This window comes from Malaclemys terrapin, chromosome 6 (genome assembly GCF_027887155.1).
Source record: "Malaclemys terrapin pileata isolate rMalTer1 chromosome 6, rMalTer1.hap1, whole genome shotgun sequence".
Classification (NCBI taxonomy): Eukaryota; Metazoa; Chordata; order Testudines; family Emydidae; genus Malaclemys; species Malaclemys terrapin.
The window spans coordinates 131,560,433-131,577,579 of NC_071510.1; the positions used below are offsets into that span (position 1 = coordinate 131,560,433).

Consider the following 17,147-nt stretch of genomic DNA (forward strand, 5'->3'; position numbering starts at 1 on the left):
CCTGGGGTGGGCTCAGGTCTGTCCAAGTGCTGTGCAGACTGACGGGCCGGGGCGGGACCAAGACGCTCGCCGCCTGGGAGATGGCCAGGTGCCTGTGCAGATGGGCCAAGTGGTGCACACATTGCCAGAAGGCAGCGACCTGCAGGCAGGGCTGGTGGGGTAGGAGTGGGACCTGGCAGGGAGGGCAGCTCTGAAGGTGGCGGGGCCGGGAGCAATTGATTTACAGGTCAGAGCTGGCAATGGGAAGGTGCCCGTGGTGCCAGGGCTGGGTCTGTTACCTCCCTATATAAAATATAAAATCATGAGTGATGTGGAGAAAGTGGATAAGGAAAAGTTATTTACTTATTCCCATAATACAAGAACTAGGGGTCACCCAATGAAATTAATAGGCAGCAGGTTTAAAACAAATAAAAGGAAGTTCTTCTTCACGCAGCGCACAGTCAACTTGTGGAACTCCTTGCCTGAGGAGGTTGTGAAGGCTAGGACTATAACAGAGTTAAAAGAGAACTGGATAAATTCATGGTGGTTAAGTCCATTAATGGCTATTAGCCAGGACGGGTAAGGAATGGTGTCTCTAGCCTCTGTCTGTCAGAGGGTGGAGATGGATGGCAGGAGAGAAATCACTTGATCATTGCCTGTTAGGTTCACTCCCTCTGGGGCACCTGGCATTGGCCACTGTCGGTAGACAGGATACTGGGATAGATGGACCTTTGGTCTGACCCGGTACAGCCGTTCTTATGTTCTTATGTTCTTCCGCTGGAACAATCCCTCCCTTCCTCAGCCCAGCCCCTCACCCCCTCGCCCCCAACCACCACACTGACTGCGCCAGCCATTCCCATAGCAGCTCCATGCCCTGCAGACCCCCCCACCCCCGAGCCAGCTCTCACCCCCAGCCCCTGGCACCTTCCCATCATGGACCTTATCACCTGAGCATCGATCCCAGCCCCTCTCCATGTCTCAGTTTCCTAACTCTAAAGGGGGGAATCTCCACCCAGCCTTGCCCTGTAGGGGGAAGCCAGGTGCAGGCACTGGGCGGGGGGCTGGGGAAGGGAAAAGGGGCTTTTACTAGGGGGATACAAAGCGGGAGAGACCTGCCATCATGCAGGTGCCTCTCCCAGGGAAGATCAAGACAGGTGCGCCCCCCCTCCCCCGCTGGGCTGGAGCTGAGCCCGGGGGGAGCTGAGAGGCGTTTTTAATGCCGTCTGCACTGGAGGCCGCCCGGCGGGGAAATCTGCTGGAGGGGAGCAGGGCGTGGGGGGTTCTGAGCTGGCCCCCTGGCAGCTCCTCTCTTCAGTGTGTGTTTGATGGGGCTGCCGGGCACTGGGCGGGGCAGGGTGGCACAGAGCTGGGGCCACCCCCCAGGGTTTAGGGAACCGTGTTCTTCGCCCAGGGAAGAGGCGAGGCCTGACGTGCCCCGTGCACAGAGCTGGCAGTACCAGCACTATGCCCCCGCCCCCAGGCACCACCCCCAAACCCCCCCAGTGCCTGAGCCCTGCCCTGGACGGGGGGTCAGTCCCCACAGCCAGGGCGGGGAAGGGTGTCCCCGAGGTGGGCACTTCTCCCCTAGGAACCAGGCTGTGACTCGCCAGCTCGCGTGGCATGGGACCTCAGCCAGCCAGCAGACCATGCCGGCTTCCTGCCGCTGCAGGCCTGAGCCGCCCCGGCCGCCAGCTCGGCCCCCTAGCCGTGCGTGGGTCATGCCGTGGCTGGAGCGGGGCTGGCCCTGGCGGCCGGAGGAGATGGTGAGTTCCCCGTTCACCTGGGCCGGGGGTCAGAGCGGGAGAGGAAGCTGGGCCTGCGACCAGTCAGTGCCTGGGAGGGGGACGGCAGGGTCCAGGAGCGGGCAGGGCGGGGATCCCCTGTCTCCCAGTGGGGCCAGCCAGGGGTGTGGGGTGATGAGACCCACCTGGGGCCAAATGCCTGGGCAGGTGGCTCAAAGAGGAGGCTCCAAACACAGCCAAGGGGGAGCTGCTGAGGGGAAAGGTCAGTGCAGATGCAGCCCCAGGAAGGCAGTTGGGGTAGCCCCTAGACCTGGTGGGGAGAGGCAAGAAGGAGGGTGCAAACCCCTGACTCTAAAAGGGGAGCCATTAGGCCCCAGGAGAGGGGGGCTATTATTGTAAAGGCACTGGGTGTGAGTGAGTTACTTTTGGAACCTGAGTGAAACTGAGGCAGGGTGTCTTCAGGGCGCCCCAGGCCAGGGGGTGCAGCCCTGGGATGGCACCTGTCTATACACTCCTCCAAAGATTCCCCCCCCCCCCCGAAAGCCCTTCCCCTTCCTATGTACCCCTCCTGTTGCTGGGACTTTATTTCTCTCCCTGCAAAGAGGCCCCCTGCCTCAGTTGCTCTTGGCTGTCCCCTGGGCGTGTGCTGCTCCCAGGGCCAGGGGTGATTGCTCTGTGCTGTGGAGGGAGCTGGGGAGCACAGGTCTAGGAGCCAGCTCCTCCTGAGGGCTGTGCCCAGCTCTGACACATAAGGAGTGTGACCCTTGGGCCTCAGTTTCCCCTTCCGTATGTGGGGGTGCAGTTCCAGGTCCCCCTCGCAGGGGAGGGGAGGATGCGTTCGTTCGAGCCTGGGTTGATGTGCTGAGCGCTTTCACCCCCAGGGCTGACCTCTTTGCCAGCGGGGCGGTGGCCTCTGCCCCCAGCCCTCAGTGGGGAGGGACGGGTGGCGAGCTGGTGAAGGGGGTGGGGAGATGCTGCAGCCTCTTGCATGAGGCCTGGCACTCCCATGCGAAGGTTGAGGACAGCCGGCGTGTGGAGACTGCAGCTGTCTGCGGCCAGATTTGGAGTCTCCAGAGAGGAGAGCTAAAAATAACCCTGTGGCTGTGCCAGGCGACAAGGTCAGTCTGGCACTAGCCCGTGCCAAGGTGAGCGGCAGCACCGGATACTCCATGCCAAAGTGTCAGCACACGCTGAGGGGCCTGCCAGCAGGGCTCAACATGTCCCAGGCGTGTCCCTGGGGCAGGGCTCAGCGTGTCCCAGGCAGGGCTCAGCATGTCCCAGGCGTGTCCCTGGGGCAGGGCTCAGCGTGTCCCGGGCAGGGCTCAGCATGTCCCAGGCGTGTCCCGGGGGGCAGGGCTCTGCGTGTCCCGGGGGGCAGGGCTTCACATGTCCCAGGCGTGTCCCGGGGGCAGGGCTCAGCGTGTCCCAGGCGTGTCCCGGGGGGCAGGGCTCAGTGTGTCCCAGGCAGGGTTCAGCGTGACCTGGGGGGCAGGGCTCAGCATGTCCCAGGCGTCTCTCAGGGGGCAGGGCTCCGCGTGTCCCGGGGGGCAGGGCTTCGCGTGTCCCAGGCAGGCGCAGCGTGTCCCAGGGGGCAGGGCTCAGCGTGTCCCAGATGTGTCCCGGGGGGCAGGGCTCAACATGTCCCAGGTGTGTCTCGGGGGGCAGGACTCCGCGTGTCCAGGGGGCAGGGCTTCGCGTGTCCCAGGCAGGCTCAGCGTGTCCCAGGCAGGGCTCAGCGTGTCCCGGGTGGCAGGCTCAGCATGTCCCAGGCGTGTCTCGGGGGGCAGGGCTCCGCGTGTCCCAGGGGGCAGGGCTTCGCGTGTCCCAGGCAGGGCTCAGCGTGTCCCAGGCGTGTCCCGGGGGGCAGGGCTCAGCGTGTCCCGGGGGCGGGGCTCAGCGTGTCCCAGGGGGCAGGGCTTTGCGTGTCCCGGGGGGCAGGCGCAGCGTGTCCCAGGCGTGTCCCGGGGGGCAGGGCTCAGTGTGTCCCAGGCATGGCTGGCACGTCAGCACCACTGATGCGCGGTGTCTCTGCCATGGCTGTGGGGCGGTAGAGCTGGAGACAGCCAAGCAAGGGTCAGGGGCTAACGTGCCCTGGCTGGAGGGAGACGGGAGGCTGTGCCGGGGCGGGGGCTGCAGAGGGAAAGACTCTCGCACCCAGAGCGGACGCGCTGAACACGTGAAGGGAGCGGGGAGAGATGCAGGCCCAGGAGGTTGGCTGGACCCAGCGCCCGGGAGAACCGTGCAAGCTGAAGCCTGCGATGACGGGGAGCCCAGGGAGCGCCGGGGAGACTGTGACACAGGGAGCGTGGGTCCAGGGATGGAGCCCAGGGCAGGGGCAGCTGCACCAACTGCCTTTGCTTGCCTGCCCCGAGGGCCTGTGCGACCCTGGGGCATGGGGAGCGCAGCCTGGGAGAGGGATGCTGCAGCCTGAGGTTCTAGCCATGTTGTTCGGTGTTCCCAGGGCCATGGCGACGCCCTGGAGCACGCTAGGCCCAGCTCACGCCAGTCTGTAGTAGTGGCAAGGGGGGGGGAGGCTGGGGTGGTGGGAGCCCAGAGCCCTCGGCCAGGCAGGGAGGCACAGAGAGAGCCCACGACGCTCTGAGACCATGAGAGGGTGGAAGTGGAACCGGCCCTGTGCCCTGCGGCAGCTCTGCCTGGCGGGGAGGGAGGGCTTGGCAAAGGGGTCCCAGGGCTGTGGGAAGAGCCCGCGCGGGTGGGGGGCCGATAATAAATACAGGGGAGTCGTCTGTTCTGGCCGGGCAGGGCTGCCAGCGGAGCCGAGACGCGTTGCTGTTGGCTGGAGACAGGGAGCGCTAAGGAGATTCTAGGCCCGGCCTGCGGGAGGCCCGTGGGGGATGAGGAGTGATTGGGAGGCCCAAAGAGGAGATGTTGGTCTCGGCCTCAGCAAAGGAAAATCAGTAATTCCTCTGGCAATAGATCAGCGTGGTGGAGCCATGGAGGCAGGCGAGGGACATGGCTCCTTTAGCACCAGCTGCCTACAGCGAGCAGGCGTCAGACGGGCACTGCCCCTGCGGGACAGGGGCCTGGCACTCGGACTGGTGGTACTGTTACCCTGAGTAGTGCTACCGCACTTAGAGTACTGTTACTTGGGGTATGGATAGGGTTGTTTGGGGTACTGTTATTTGCAGTATGGTTACTCCAGACATATTGACATGGGATATGATACTGTACTTGGAGTACTGTTCTTCAGGTACTGTCACCTCTAGCACCATTGCTGTTGTAAAGGGCACTGCTACTGGTATTTAGAGGACTGTTATTTGGGTACTGTTCCTGTTGTTGAGGGTACCAGTACTGGTACTCAGTCTGCTGTTACTTGAGGCACTATTACTGTTATTCAGGGTATTTGTGGTGTTACTCTGAGGGCTGTTTCTCAAAGTACTGGCACTCAGAGGACTGTTACTCTGGGTATTGCTGGTGTTACTCTGAGGGCTGTTTCTCAGGGTACTGGCACTCAGAGGGCTGTTACTTGGGGTATTGCTGGTGTTACTCTGAGGGCTGTTTCTCAGGGTACTGGCGCTCAGAGGGCTGTTACTTGGGGTACCGTTACTCAGGGAGCTGCTGCTCAGTTCTCTCTGCCCTCTCCCCTCCCGTCCCCTTTGGCCCGGTGGCACTGTGTAACTCCGTCTCTGGTTGCCCCCTCCCCTCCCTGCGTAGCCACGGGGCCAGGGCCAGTTTCTATCCCTTCGGAACCGGGGCCTTCCCCGCGCCCCTCCCAGCAGTAGGTTTGGCCTCGTGCCAGGCAGCTGGGCAGACTGGGGGATGGAGCAGCATCCCATGGGGGGCAGTGGGGGGGCACCTGTCCCTGCGTCTCTCTAGCGCCTGCTGACAGAGCAGTGCAGCGTGTGGGGGAGGTGATGCTGGCGAGAGCAGATTAGCCAAGGATTCCCGGAGCTGGCTGCCCACACAGATGCAGACACGGAGACGCTGCGTTGCCACTCACACACCCGCCTTGCCTTCCCTCTCCACTCACGCCTCTCTGGAAATCACGTATCAACACGGTGGGCTGGATTCCAGACGGGGCTGGGGGGTGCATGAATACACGCCTCTGTGTGTGCGTGTGTGAATACACACCTCTGTATGTGTGAATACACGCCTCTGTGTGCACATATGTGTGAATACTCGCCTCTGTGTGTGAATACATGCCTCTGTGTGTGCACGTGTGTGAATGTACACCTCTATATGCATGTGCATGAATTCACGCCTCGGTGTGCACATATGTGTGAATACTCGCCTCTGTGTGTGCATGTGTGTGAATACACATCTCTGTGTGTGCATGAATACACACCTGTGTGTGTGCATGTGAATACTCACCTCTGTGTGTGCACGTGTGTGAATACACATCTTTCTGTGTGCATGTGTGGCTGCATGAATATATGCCTCTGTGTGAGTGTGAGTGTGGGGTGTATGAAGACACACCTGGCTGTGTGTTTGTATGTGCACATGAAAATGCTCCTCTGTGTGTGTGGTTGTGCAAGAAAACGGCCCTCTGTGTGTGGGTGTGCATGAATATATGCCTGTGTGTCTGCCTGAACACACAAGTGGCCATGAACATATCCTGATGCATGTGTGCCTTTGTAATTCTACCACAGGCATGGCTGTGCATGTGACTAGAGAGCTGCGTGTGAGTGTGTGTATGTGTGTTTTTCTGCCTGGGTTTGTATGATCATGCCTCTGTGCACGCGTGTGCAGTAGTCAGTGTTTGGGGGTGGCTATACGCCTGGCTGAGTATGTTTGTGCAGAATTATGTCTGGGGATCCGAGCACGGTAGAGTGTTTGTGTTTGCAGGTGTGTATCTGTGTGTGGGTGTCTCTGATTGTGTCTACACCAGATCCTGGCGAGCGCTCACTGACTGGGAGAGCCATTGCCAGGCACCATATTTTACAGCCTAGCGAGCAGGCGAACACGATCAAAGCCGCTCACGTCTGCTCATTTCCTTTGACAAGCGCCGTGTAGCTGTAATTATTTCAGATGATACTTCCTAGCACAACGGCGAATGCACAGGGATGTATTTTATACAGCAAGGCAGGTTCTCTCCCTACAGCTCCTGCTCCTCGGGACTTTCCCAGCCCTATAACCATGATAATGATTCTCAAGGCCCTGTGGGCCCATTAGCTCATCTAGTCTGACCCTCCTGCAGCTCACAGGCCAGGACATTCCCCCTGTTCCCCCTGCCTTGAGCCCAGGAACGGGTTTGGCTGATGCACCCTCCAGCTGGATGCGAAGACCCCAAGAGATGGGGAATCCGCCACGTCCCTGGGCAGGTTGTGCCAATGGTTAGTGACCTGCACTGTTCAACATTTGTGCCTCGTTGGAACTTGTCTGGCTTTGGTTTTTGTTCCGCCCTTCTCTGCTAGGCAACAGAGCCGTTGGTACTGGGCTTTTCTCCCCGGGGAGGTGCGTCAAGCCGCCTCACAGGCTCCGTTGATAAGCTAAGCAGATGGCACTCGTTAGGGCTCTCTCGTTAAGGCATTTTTCACCAGCCCTCAAATCAGTTTGGTGACTCTTCTCTGCCCTCTCTGCAATTTTTCAGCATCCTTTTTAAACAGTGGCTGCCAGAATTGGATGCAACGTCCTGCCCTGGTCCCACCAATGCCACTCCGCCAATCTTTGTGCCAGCCGCACCTTTGACCAGCCGGGATTTTATATTTACTGCCCGATGGGGGCGGGGGGACGGGGCGATGTTGACAAGCGTCAGGCCCAGGACCAAGCCCGGCGGCATCCTGCCAGGACCCCATTTGATGAGGCTTCCCCCTCCCATAGCCAGCCCTGAACCGGTTCCGGTGATACTGCACAGCAAGCGCTCGCTTTTTAATCAGAACATCCGTGTCCTTGAGCCCTTGCAGTGTTGCGGCAGGGCGGGCCCGGGCTGCGGCTCTCCACACGGCTGTGGCTGCAGATTAGCAGTGTGGGAATTAGGGCGGTTCCGCTCTGTGTTGTGTGCACATACGCACCTCTTCCTGCGGCGCTGGCAGGGGGAGGGAGGGTGCCTGCTGTGTGTGTGCGGGAGTGTGTGTGTGTTTCTCAGTGTGTGTGCGTGAGGGCAGTGTGTGTGTGTGTGTGAAGGCAGTGTGTGCGTGAAGGCAGTGCGTGTGTGAGGGCAGTGTGTGTGTGTGTGAAGGCAGTGTGTGTGTGAGGGCAGTCTGTGTGTGCGTGAAGGCAGTGCGTGTGTGAGGGCAGTGTGTGTGTGCGTGAGGGCAGTGTGTGTATGTGTGAGGGCAGTGTGTGTTTGTGTGAGGGCAGTGTGCATGTCAGGCTCTAAGGAACGAGGACACTGGTTTTTGGGCTGCATCCCTGTGGCTGGGGGAGGCTCTCAAGGAAGGAGATGGGCCCTGCCCCATGGCTGCCAGCCAGCCGGCCCAGCCTCTCCCATTGCAGCCGACAGTACTTCCACTGCTCTTAGTCCTTGCCACTAAGGTGGGGGAGGGGATGTGGGGCAAGGCCCACGGGTCCCAAGGGGTGGCAGGAGCCTGAGACCCACATGCACAGCATGGCCAGCGAGCAGCCCCATTGCACAGGGCCCCACGCCGCCCGCCGATGCCCTCTTGCCCCAGCTGTGCTCATGTCCTCTCCCGGTGCCATGGTGCCCCCACGGCAGAGCCCACCATGGCCCTGTCCCCCAGCCCACGGCACTCCCAGCAGCTGCTGTCTGCCTGCCCCGCGCCCTGGGCCTCCTTGCTGGCATGGTTCTCCTGGCGCTGGGCCGATGCTCACGGCTGCGCCAGCAGCGTCGCTCTCCCAGGGCCCTGGGCGTTTGGTTTGCAATGTCAGCGCCTCCCCTGGCTCCCCTCCCACATCAATGGGCCGTGCCACAGGGAGGTCTGGGCCCCTCTCCCCTCCCTCGCCCTGCGGGGCACTAGGACTCCACGGGCACGCTGTAGTGGGGGGGTGATTCCCACAGCAGAGCATCCGCAAATCACCTACCTGCCAGCCCCGGCCCTCGGGAGCCTGGGTTGCCCTGGCAACCAGGGAGGAAATCAATAGATTGATTTCTATTGCAGAGCACAGGGAGATGGGCAGCGCTTTGGGGTGGGGGCCGCCAGCTGGCACAGCAGGAACGCGGGGGGTGCACGCATGATATGGGGGCAAGTGGGACCACTGGGAAGCCTCGCTGATAGCACGTGACTGGCAGGGGGTGCGGAGTTGCCCATGTGACCCCGGGTCCAATAACAGAGGGTGCAATGGGGCACTGAGGGTTGGGATGTACTGGGGTTTTGTGTCCTCAACTTGAACTGCAAACCATGGATTGGGGGGGCTTGAACGTGTGTGTTGGGGGGGGGGGTCTGTGCACGTAACTGTGTTTGGATGTTTGTATTGCATGTGACAGAGAGGGCTGTGGGGGTGGGAGAGGGAGGGGTGTGTGTCTGTGTCTGTGTGTGTGTGCGTGCCGGTGTTTGGGTGAGTGTGTTGCATGTGACAGGATTGTGGGGAGGTGTATGGGAGAGGGAGGGGTGTGTGTGTGTGTGTGTGTGAGCACTCATGCCTATGTTTGGGTGTTTGTATTGCATGTGACAGGGGGCTGTGGGTGGGAGAGGGAGCGGGGGGTGCGTGCCGGTGTTTGGGTGAGTGTGTTGCATGTGACAGGGGGCTGTGCGTGGGAGAGGGAGGGGTGTGTGTGCGCGTGTGCATGCCGGTGTTTGGGTGAGTGTGTTGCACGTGACAGGGGGCTGCGTGTGGAGGAGGGAGATGCGTGTGCACTGGCATGTGGAGCATGTTGCGTGTGACAGCCAGCACGGGGTGCAGGCCGGGGACTGACCCATGCTCACACTCCCTGACCCAGCCAGGGCTCTCTGAACTGTTCATGGGACAGATGATGCGCAACGCACAATTTCCACGCCAGCTTAGGCACGATGTGCTCCCGGAGAGACAATCCCACTTCAGGGTTTGCATCTGCAAAGCTGGCTCCTCACACTGGCTGATGCCCCTTCCCCGCGGCAGGGCCAGGAGAACACCATGGGCTCCGCTTTCCGGGGCGGACAGGAGATGGGTGCAGGGACTTGCTCAAGGCCCTGGAGCAAGTGTCTGAGCTGGGCCTGGGGCTGCCACAGCTTGGCCCAGACCCCACCTCCACCACTCCGGGAGGGGTGGGAGCAGGTCACCGGAGCCAGCCGCCACCCGACGTGGAGCAGCGTGAGGGCTGGAGCTGCCCAGGCCCCGGGGAAGGGTCAGAGGGAGCTGAGGGGCTTCTCTATGGCTGACCTCTGTTTGTCCCATCCTCCCCTGAGCGCCTCTTTCAGGCCAGAGCCACAAGCACACCAAGGGCAGGACCTGGGCACTTTCTACAAGAATCTGGGTATAAACCCCGGTCAGAGCCTAACATGGGTCAGTCGATTCCCCACAACTCTCCCGTAGCCCTGCCCGGAGCTTCAGCTGGACAAGGAATTCTTCTTCACCTCCTGTCCTACTCTGTGGTGCAGCGTTGCTGTGCGCTGTTAAACAGCTGCTGCGCCCTGTCCCAGAGGTGGCTGCACCTCAGAGCTGGGTGCGTGACTCTTGTGCAGTGTTGCTGTGCGCTGTTAAACGGCTGCTGTGCCCTGCCCCAGAGGTGGCTGCATGTCAGAGCTGGGTACATGAGTCTTGTGCAGCGTTGCTGTGCGCTGTTAAACGGCTGCTGTGCCCTGCCCCAGAGGCGGTGGCCTTTCAGTGGTGGGTGAGACCTGCAGAGGCAGCTGCCATGGCGCACCCCAGAAGAGGCTGGCTTTCGGTGATGAGAAGGGCTGTGAGCTGTCAGCTGGTAGCTGTGAGGCAGGCTGCTTCTGAACCCCCCACCCCATCTTTCCTGCCAGGAGAGCCATGGGGGTGCTGATGTCCCGGCGCCAGACGGTGGAGCAGGTGCAGAAGGTCAGCCTGGCTGTCTCCGCCTTCAAGGACGGGCTGCGGGAGCGGCCTTCCACCAAGCGCAAGGCAGATGCGTGGGGCGGGCGGCGGGGGACACTGGAGCACGTGGTGCAGGAGGTGCAGGAGGAGGAGGAGGAGAGTCCGGAGGCCGCCGGCCCCTCGCAGACGCAGCGGGAGGAGAGCCGTGCCAACCGGGCGGCCTGGGAAAGACTGCGGGACGGACGGGGCGTGGAGCCGGAGGAGTTCAACCGTGCCAACCGCTTCACTCCACCGGCCTTCGTCCGGCCCACGCGCGAGCTGCACGACGACGAGCCGCTGGAGATCAGCCTGGAACAACGGGAGCAGGTGAGTGCTGGGGAGGCACCGGGCATGGAGATGGGGCAGCTCAGGTGGACACTTTAGAGGAACCGGCGTCACCTGCTTTCCCTGTCACTCCCCAGGCTGGGGCAGGCAGCAGCAGCCCGCGAGTGGGAAGGGGCAGGGGGCTCCCAGAGCTTGGGGCTGGCAGATGGACCCGCTGCTCCAGGGCGGGTCACATCCCCTCGTCCTGGGCGCCAGGGCCCAGCGGGTGACCAGGCCAAGATGGGCGATGCCGCTGGTGCTGCTGAAAGCCCCTGGCTGCCCCTCAGCGTGGGGAGACCGTCTGGGGGCTGCAGGCCCCACGCCCAGGACACAAGTCACTGCAGAAATCACAGGCCATGGGGGGCTTGGCCCCCTCCTGCCTTAACCTTTGACCCTCAGCCACATGCCTGCAGTCTGGGTCAGCTTGGCAGCACACGTGGGGGTGGGGGGGACCATAGGTCCAGCCTGTGCCCAGCCCTGTGGCCCAGGGGTGTTTGTGCTGCTCTGGAGGCCAGGCTCAGCCACTGGCCGGTGGGTGCTGGAGAAGGGTCACGTGCACGGGGAGTCGGGTCTCTTGGCCCCAGAAAGGCCTTTATGGTCCCTAGGAGAGGAGCCCAGGAGGCCGTGCCAGCCTGCCCAAGCCGAGCGGAGAGCCAGTGCCCCTCAGTCCTGACCCCCTGCTCTCCCCCAGTGCCCCTCAGTCCTGATCCCTGTTCTCCCAGCCCTGGGCTCCCCCAGTGCCCCTCAGTCCTGACCCCCTGCTCTCCTCCAGGGCCCCTTAGTCCTGACCCCTGTTCTCCCGGCCCTGGGCTCCATCAGTGCCCCTCAGTCCTGACCCCCTGCTCTCCCCCAGGGACCCTCAGTCCTGACTTCCTGCTCTCCCAGCCCTGGGCTCCGCCAGTGCCCCTCAGTCCTGACCCCTGTTCTCCCGGCCCTGGGCTCCGCACTCAGTATGTCTAGCACCTGTCGGCCCTCAGCTCCAGCGCTCCCCGACTCGCCTCCCACGTGCTGGTCTGCTGATGCCCTCAAACTGACCGTGCAGCGCTCCCCACCGCTCCAGGGCCCATACCCCTCAGTCCTGACCTGCAGCCCCCTGCTAGGTGCTAGGGACGCCATGGAGGGAGGGTGACCCCTGGGTGAGGGTGGGGGGTGGTCGTTCCACAGCACTGGCAACCTCAGCTTGGGGACAGGGAGAAGGAGCTCCCCATCTATCCATTCTTCCTGTACACACCCCTCCCCTTACACACCCCTCCATCCATCCATCCCCCAACACACCCATCCATCCATCCATCCATCCATCCCCCAACACACCCCTCCATCCCTCCCCTTACACACCCCTCGATCCATCCATCCATCCCCATCCATCCCCTTACACACCCCTCCAGCCATCCCTCCGTCCAGCCATCCCCCAACATACCCCTCCATCCATCCATCCGTCCAGCCATCCCCCAACATACCCCTCCATCCATCCATCCATCCTCATACACACCCCTCCATCCATCCATCCCCTACACACCCCTCCATCCCTCCCCTTACACATCCCTCCATCCATCCATCCCTCCAGCCCCCTACACACCCCTCCATTCATCCATCCATCCCTCCATCCTGTTATACCAATAAAAAACTAGCAGGATCTTATTAAAGGGGACAAGATAAAGATGCCACATTTATTATGATAACAATTTGATTTATACACACACACACACACTCACACACACACACACATCCATCAGATGTTCTGCAGCTGCTGCATAGTTACCAGTCCTGCTTGAGTCTGTGGCTTGAGTTGGCAGCTTGGGTTCGTAGCTTGTGGCGGTAACTGGCCAGGAAAGCCGGGCACAAGGACGAGCTGGGTCTCTGTTGGGCATGCACCGATGCCCTTCCATGTTGGCAGCAGAATGTTACCCTCCTCCAAAGTTTTCCATCTCACCCATCCTTTTTGTAGGCTTTAGTTTGAATCCAGAGTCTATAGGTCTTGCTGTGTCACGCTGCCTCTGGGTTTGGTGATTGATCACCCGTCAATTGCAGACATGACTTTCAGCCTCGGACCGGGCTTTGATCTTCCTTCTATTGTACCTTTTCTTTTTAGGGTGGATTCTTCTTACTTTGTTAGGGCTCTTGTCTGCATCTTCAGCCATTGGTGTTTGAACTCTATTTAATCAGGACAGGCTGGGGCTGGAGGTTGATTCCATCATCCATACATACCTCATTCACACATCTAAACTAAACTAATCAGATTACAGCAGGGTTTGCAAAAATGAAGATTGCAGCAAGCCCTTACAAAATGGAGTCCGCGTTTTAAAATGGGGTTTGAATTACAATATGGCAAACAGTGAACAGAAGTTACAATATAGACAAGTATAATGGATGGCAAACAGTGAACAGAAGTTACAATATAGACAAGTATAATGGATGGCAAACAGGGAACAGAAGTTCCACTGTAGGCAAGTGTAATAAATGGTGAACAGAAGTTACAATACTGACACAGTGCAAGTCTCAGTGATTTAAGCAGGAATTGGATTGATAGTGAAACTTACAAAGGCAGCTGACTGAACAGCTATGGCTCTTAACAAGCATCTTAATTGTTAATTAGCCAGTTATTGGGGTAACTGGTTTTATGAATGAATATTGTTTCATTCATAAAACTTTACTTATGAAGTTACATTAATAAAGTGAACAATTAAAAACAATTTCATTCATCAGTTCTACAATCCCCCTACATACCCCTCCATCCATCCCTCCACACACCCCTCCATCCATCCATCCTCCTACACACCCCTCCATCCCTCCCCTTACACACCCCTCCATCCATCCCTCTCCTTACACACCCCTCCATCCATCCCTCTCCTTACACACCCCTCCATCCCTCCCCTTACACACCCCTCCATCCCTCCCTTTACACACCCCTCCAGCCAGCCAGCCCCCTACACACCCCTCCATCCATCCCCTTACACACCCCTCCAGCCATCCCCCTACACACCCATCCAGCCATCCCCCTACACACCCCTCCAACCATCCATACCTCCCCATACACAGCCCTCCATCCATCCATCCCCATCTGTACCCCTCCCTCCATCCCTCCATCCATTCCTCCCCCTACACACGGCTCCATCCATCCAGCCCCTACAAACCCCTCCATCCCTGCCCATCCATCCATCCCTCCCCATCCATCCATCTCTCCCTCCCCAGACACACGACTCCATCCATCCATCCATCCCCCTTACACACTCTTCCATCCATCCCTCCATCCCTCCCCTTACACACCCCTCCGTCGCTCCCCATACACACCCCTCCATCCCTCACCATCCATATCCCTCCATCCATCCATCCCCATCTGTACTCCTTTATCCATCCATTCCTCCATCCCTCCATCCCCTTACACATACCTCCATCTCCATCCATCCCCCTCCATCCATCCATCCTTCCATCCCTCCTTCTACATACCCCTTGTGATGGGTTCGGTCACAGAGACCCCCTTGGGACTGTCACCTAGAAGTACCTCTGAGCATGTCTTCCCTGCCAACTTGGGACTCCAGAACCCTGCCTTGTTGAGCCAGACATGCTAGCCAGCTGCAACACAGACCCAGGGTCTGGACCACCCCCCCAAAGCTGCAGACTTAACTGAAAACAGCTCAGCAGGTCACCTATCTCCAGCACACAGACACCCAGTTCCCAATGGGATCCAAACCCCAAATAAATCTGTTTTACTCTGTATAAAGCTTATACAGGGTAAACTCATAAATTGTCTGCCCTCTCTAACACTGATAGAGAGATATGCACAGCTGTTTGCTCCCCCAGGTATTAATCACGTATTCTGGTTTAATTAATAAACAAAAGTGATTTTATTAAGCATAAAAAGTAGGATTTAAGTGGTTCCAAGTAATAACAGACAGAACAAAGTAAGTTACCAATCAAAATAAAACAAAGCACGCAAGTCTAAGGCTAATACATTAAGAAACTGATTACAGGTAAATCTCACCCTCAGAGATGTTCCAATAAGCTTCTTTCACAGACTAGACTCCTTCCTAGTCTGGGCCCAATCCTTTCCCCTGGTACAGCCCTTGTTAGTTCCAGCTCAGGTGGTAACTAGGGGATTTCTCATGACTGGCAGCCCCCCTTTGTCCTGCTCCACCCCCTTTTATAGCTTTGGCACAAGGCGGGAATCCTTTGTCTCTCTGGGTCCCCATCCCTCCTTCTAAATGGAAAAGCACCAGGTTTAAGATGGATTCCAGTATCAGGTGACATGGTCACATGTCCTGTGAGACCTCATTCTTCATTAGCCATGTCAGGTACACAGGAAGACTTGCAGGTAAATAAACCCATTCAATTGTCCTAGTCAATGGGAGCCATTAAGATCCTAAGCCACCATTAATGGCCCACACTTTGCATAATTACAATAGGACCTCAGAGTTATATTTCATATTCTAGTTTTAGATACAAGAGTGATACATTCATACAAATAGGATGATCACACTCAGTAGATTATAAGCTTTGTAATGATACCTTACAAGAGACCTTTTGTATAACGCATATTCCAGATACATCATATTCACACTCATTAACATACTTCCATAAAACATATGGAGTGCAACATTACACCCCTCCATTCCTCCATCCCTCCCCCAACAGACACCCCCTCCATCCATCCATCCCCTTACACACACACAGACATTCCTCCATCCCCATCCATCGCTCCTCCCTCCATCTCTCCCCATCCATCCCTCCCCTTACACACCCCTCCATCCCACCCCATCCACCTACACATCCATCCCCTTACACACACATCCTCCATACCCATCCATCGCTCCCTCCCTCCATCCATCCATTTCTCCCCTACACACCCTTCCATCCCTCCATCTCTCCCCATCCGCACCCCCTCTATCCCTCCATCCCACCCCATCCCCCTACACATCCATCCCCCTACACACAGCTCCATCCATCCATCCATCCCTCCCCTTACACACCCCTTCATCCAATCAGCCATCCATCCATCCATTGCCATACACACCTGTCTATCCACCCTTCTCTCCATCTACCCCACACACCCCTGTGTCTATCCCCCCCCACACACACACCTCCTACATCCATCCCCATACGTACTCCTCAGTCTATTCATCCCCTGCCCTCTCTCTCATGTGGCCCCCATCCCCACAGGAGCTGAGTCCCCTTCTCCCCACACACAGCCCCCTCACTAGTTACCGATCCTGGCCTCGGGGCCTTGCACCCTGCGTTGCTGCCCTGGGCAGGCCAAGGGCTGCAGGCCAAGGGAATGGGGGGGGGGGGCCCGAGGCGGTCTGTGTGACGACCCCGCCCCCCGCTCACTCCCCCCGTCTCTCCCGCCTGCCATGCCCAGGTGAGCAGCGACGAGATGTGCGAGATCTGCGAGGTGTGGACGGCAGAGAGCCTGTTCCCCTGCAGGGTGTGCACCCGGGTCTACCACGACGGCTGTCTGCGCCGCATGGGCTTCCTGCACAACAGCAGCGCCGTGGAGGTGACGGAGACAGCGCACACCGAGACAGGCTGGAGCTGCTACTACTGCGTGAGTGTGGCCCCGGGGGGGCCTGGCCTGGCCGCGGCACTAGGGCCAGCACCGGGCCCCATGGCTCCCCAGGGAACCGTGCAAATGGTGGGCAGGGAGCTCCGAGCTGGGGACACCCACAGCAGGCACCACCCGGGCAGCAGCAGGCAAGTCCCTGACACCTGCCCGATGCTGTAAACTGCGCCCTGACCTGCCCCAAGGCCGAGGCCGGGCCTGCACCAGGGCCCCGCTGCCCCATGGGGCACAGGACAGGAGCCAGAGGCTGACGGAGGCACCTGGCTGGGCCCAGACCCACAAGGCAGAGGTTCTGCTTCCCATAACCAAAACCCTGTGTGTCCCCCCCACAACCCCTTCAGCCCCGGGAAACGGCGTCAGCCCCCACCGAGCCCAGACAGCCGGCGTCACCCCCCCAGCCCAGACAGACAGCGTCACCCCCCAGCCCAGACAGACAATGTCACTCCCACACAGCCCTACAACAACACACTGGTGTGCCCCCACCACCTGCACTCCCACACAACCCTACAATAACACACCAGCGTGCCCCGCCCCCGCACTCCCGAGCAGCCCTACAATAACACACCAGCGTGCCCCGTCCCCGCACTCCCACACAACCCTACAATAACATACCAGCGTGCCCCCCTCCCGAGCAGCCCTACAATAACATACCAGCGTGCCCCGCCCCCGCACTC

At 59.4% G+C, this 17,147-nt stretch overlaps 1 protein-coding gene across 2 annotated transcripts in view; it reads left to right on the forward strand.

Moving 5' to 3' along the window:
* PHF24 (PHD finger protein 24) overlaps positions 1-17,147 on the forward strand; it is a 35,618-nt gene that overhangs the window by 6,378 nt on the left and 12,093 nt on the right. For both annotated transcript variants that reach the window (XM_054033219.1, XM_054033220.1), the window contains exons 2-3: positions 10,526-10,922; positions 16,273-16,458. In XM_054033219.1, coding sequence (XP_053889194.1) covers positions 10,533-10,922; positions 16,273-16,458 — 576 coding nt within the window. In that variant the 5' untranslated portion in view covers positions 10,526-10,532. The remainder of the gene's footprint in view (positions 1-10,525; positions 10,923-16,272; positions 16,459-17,147) is intronic.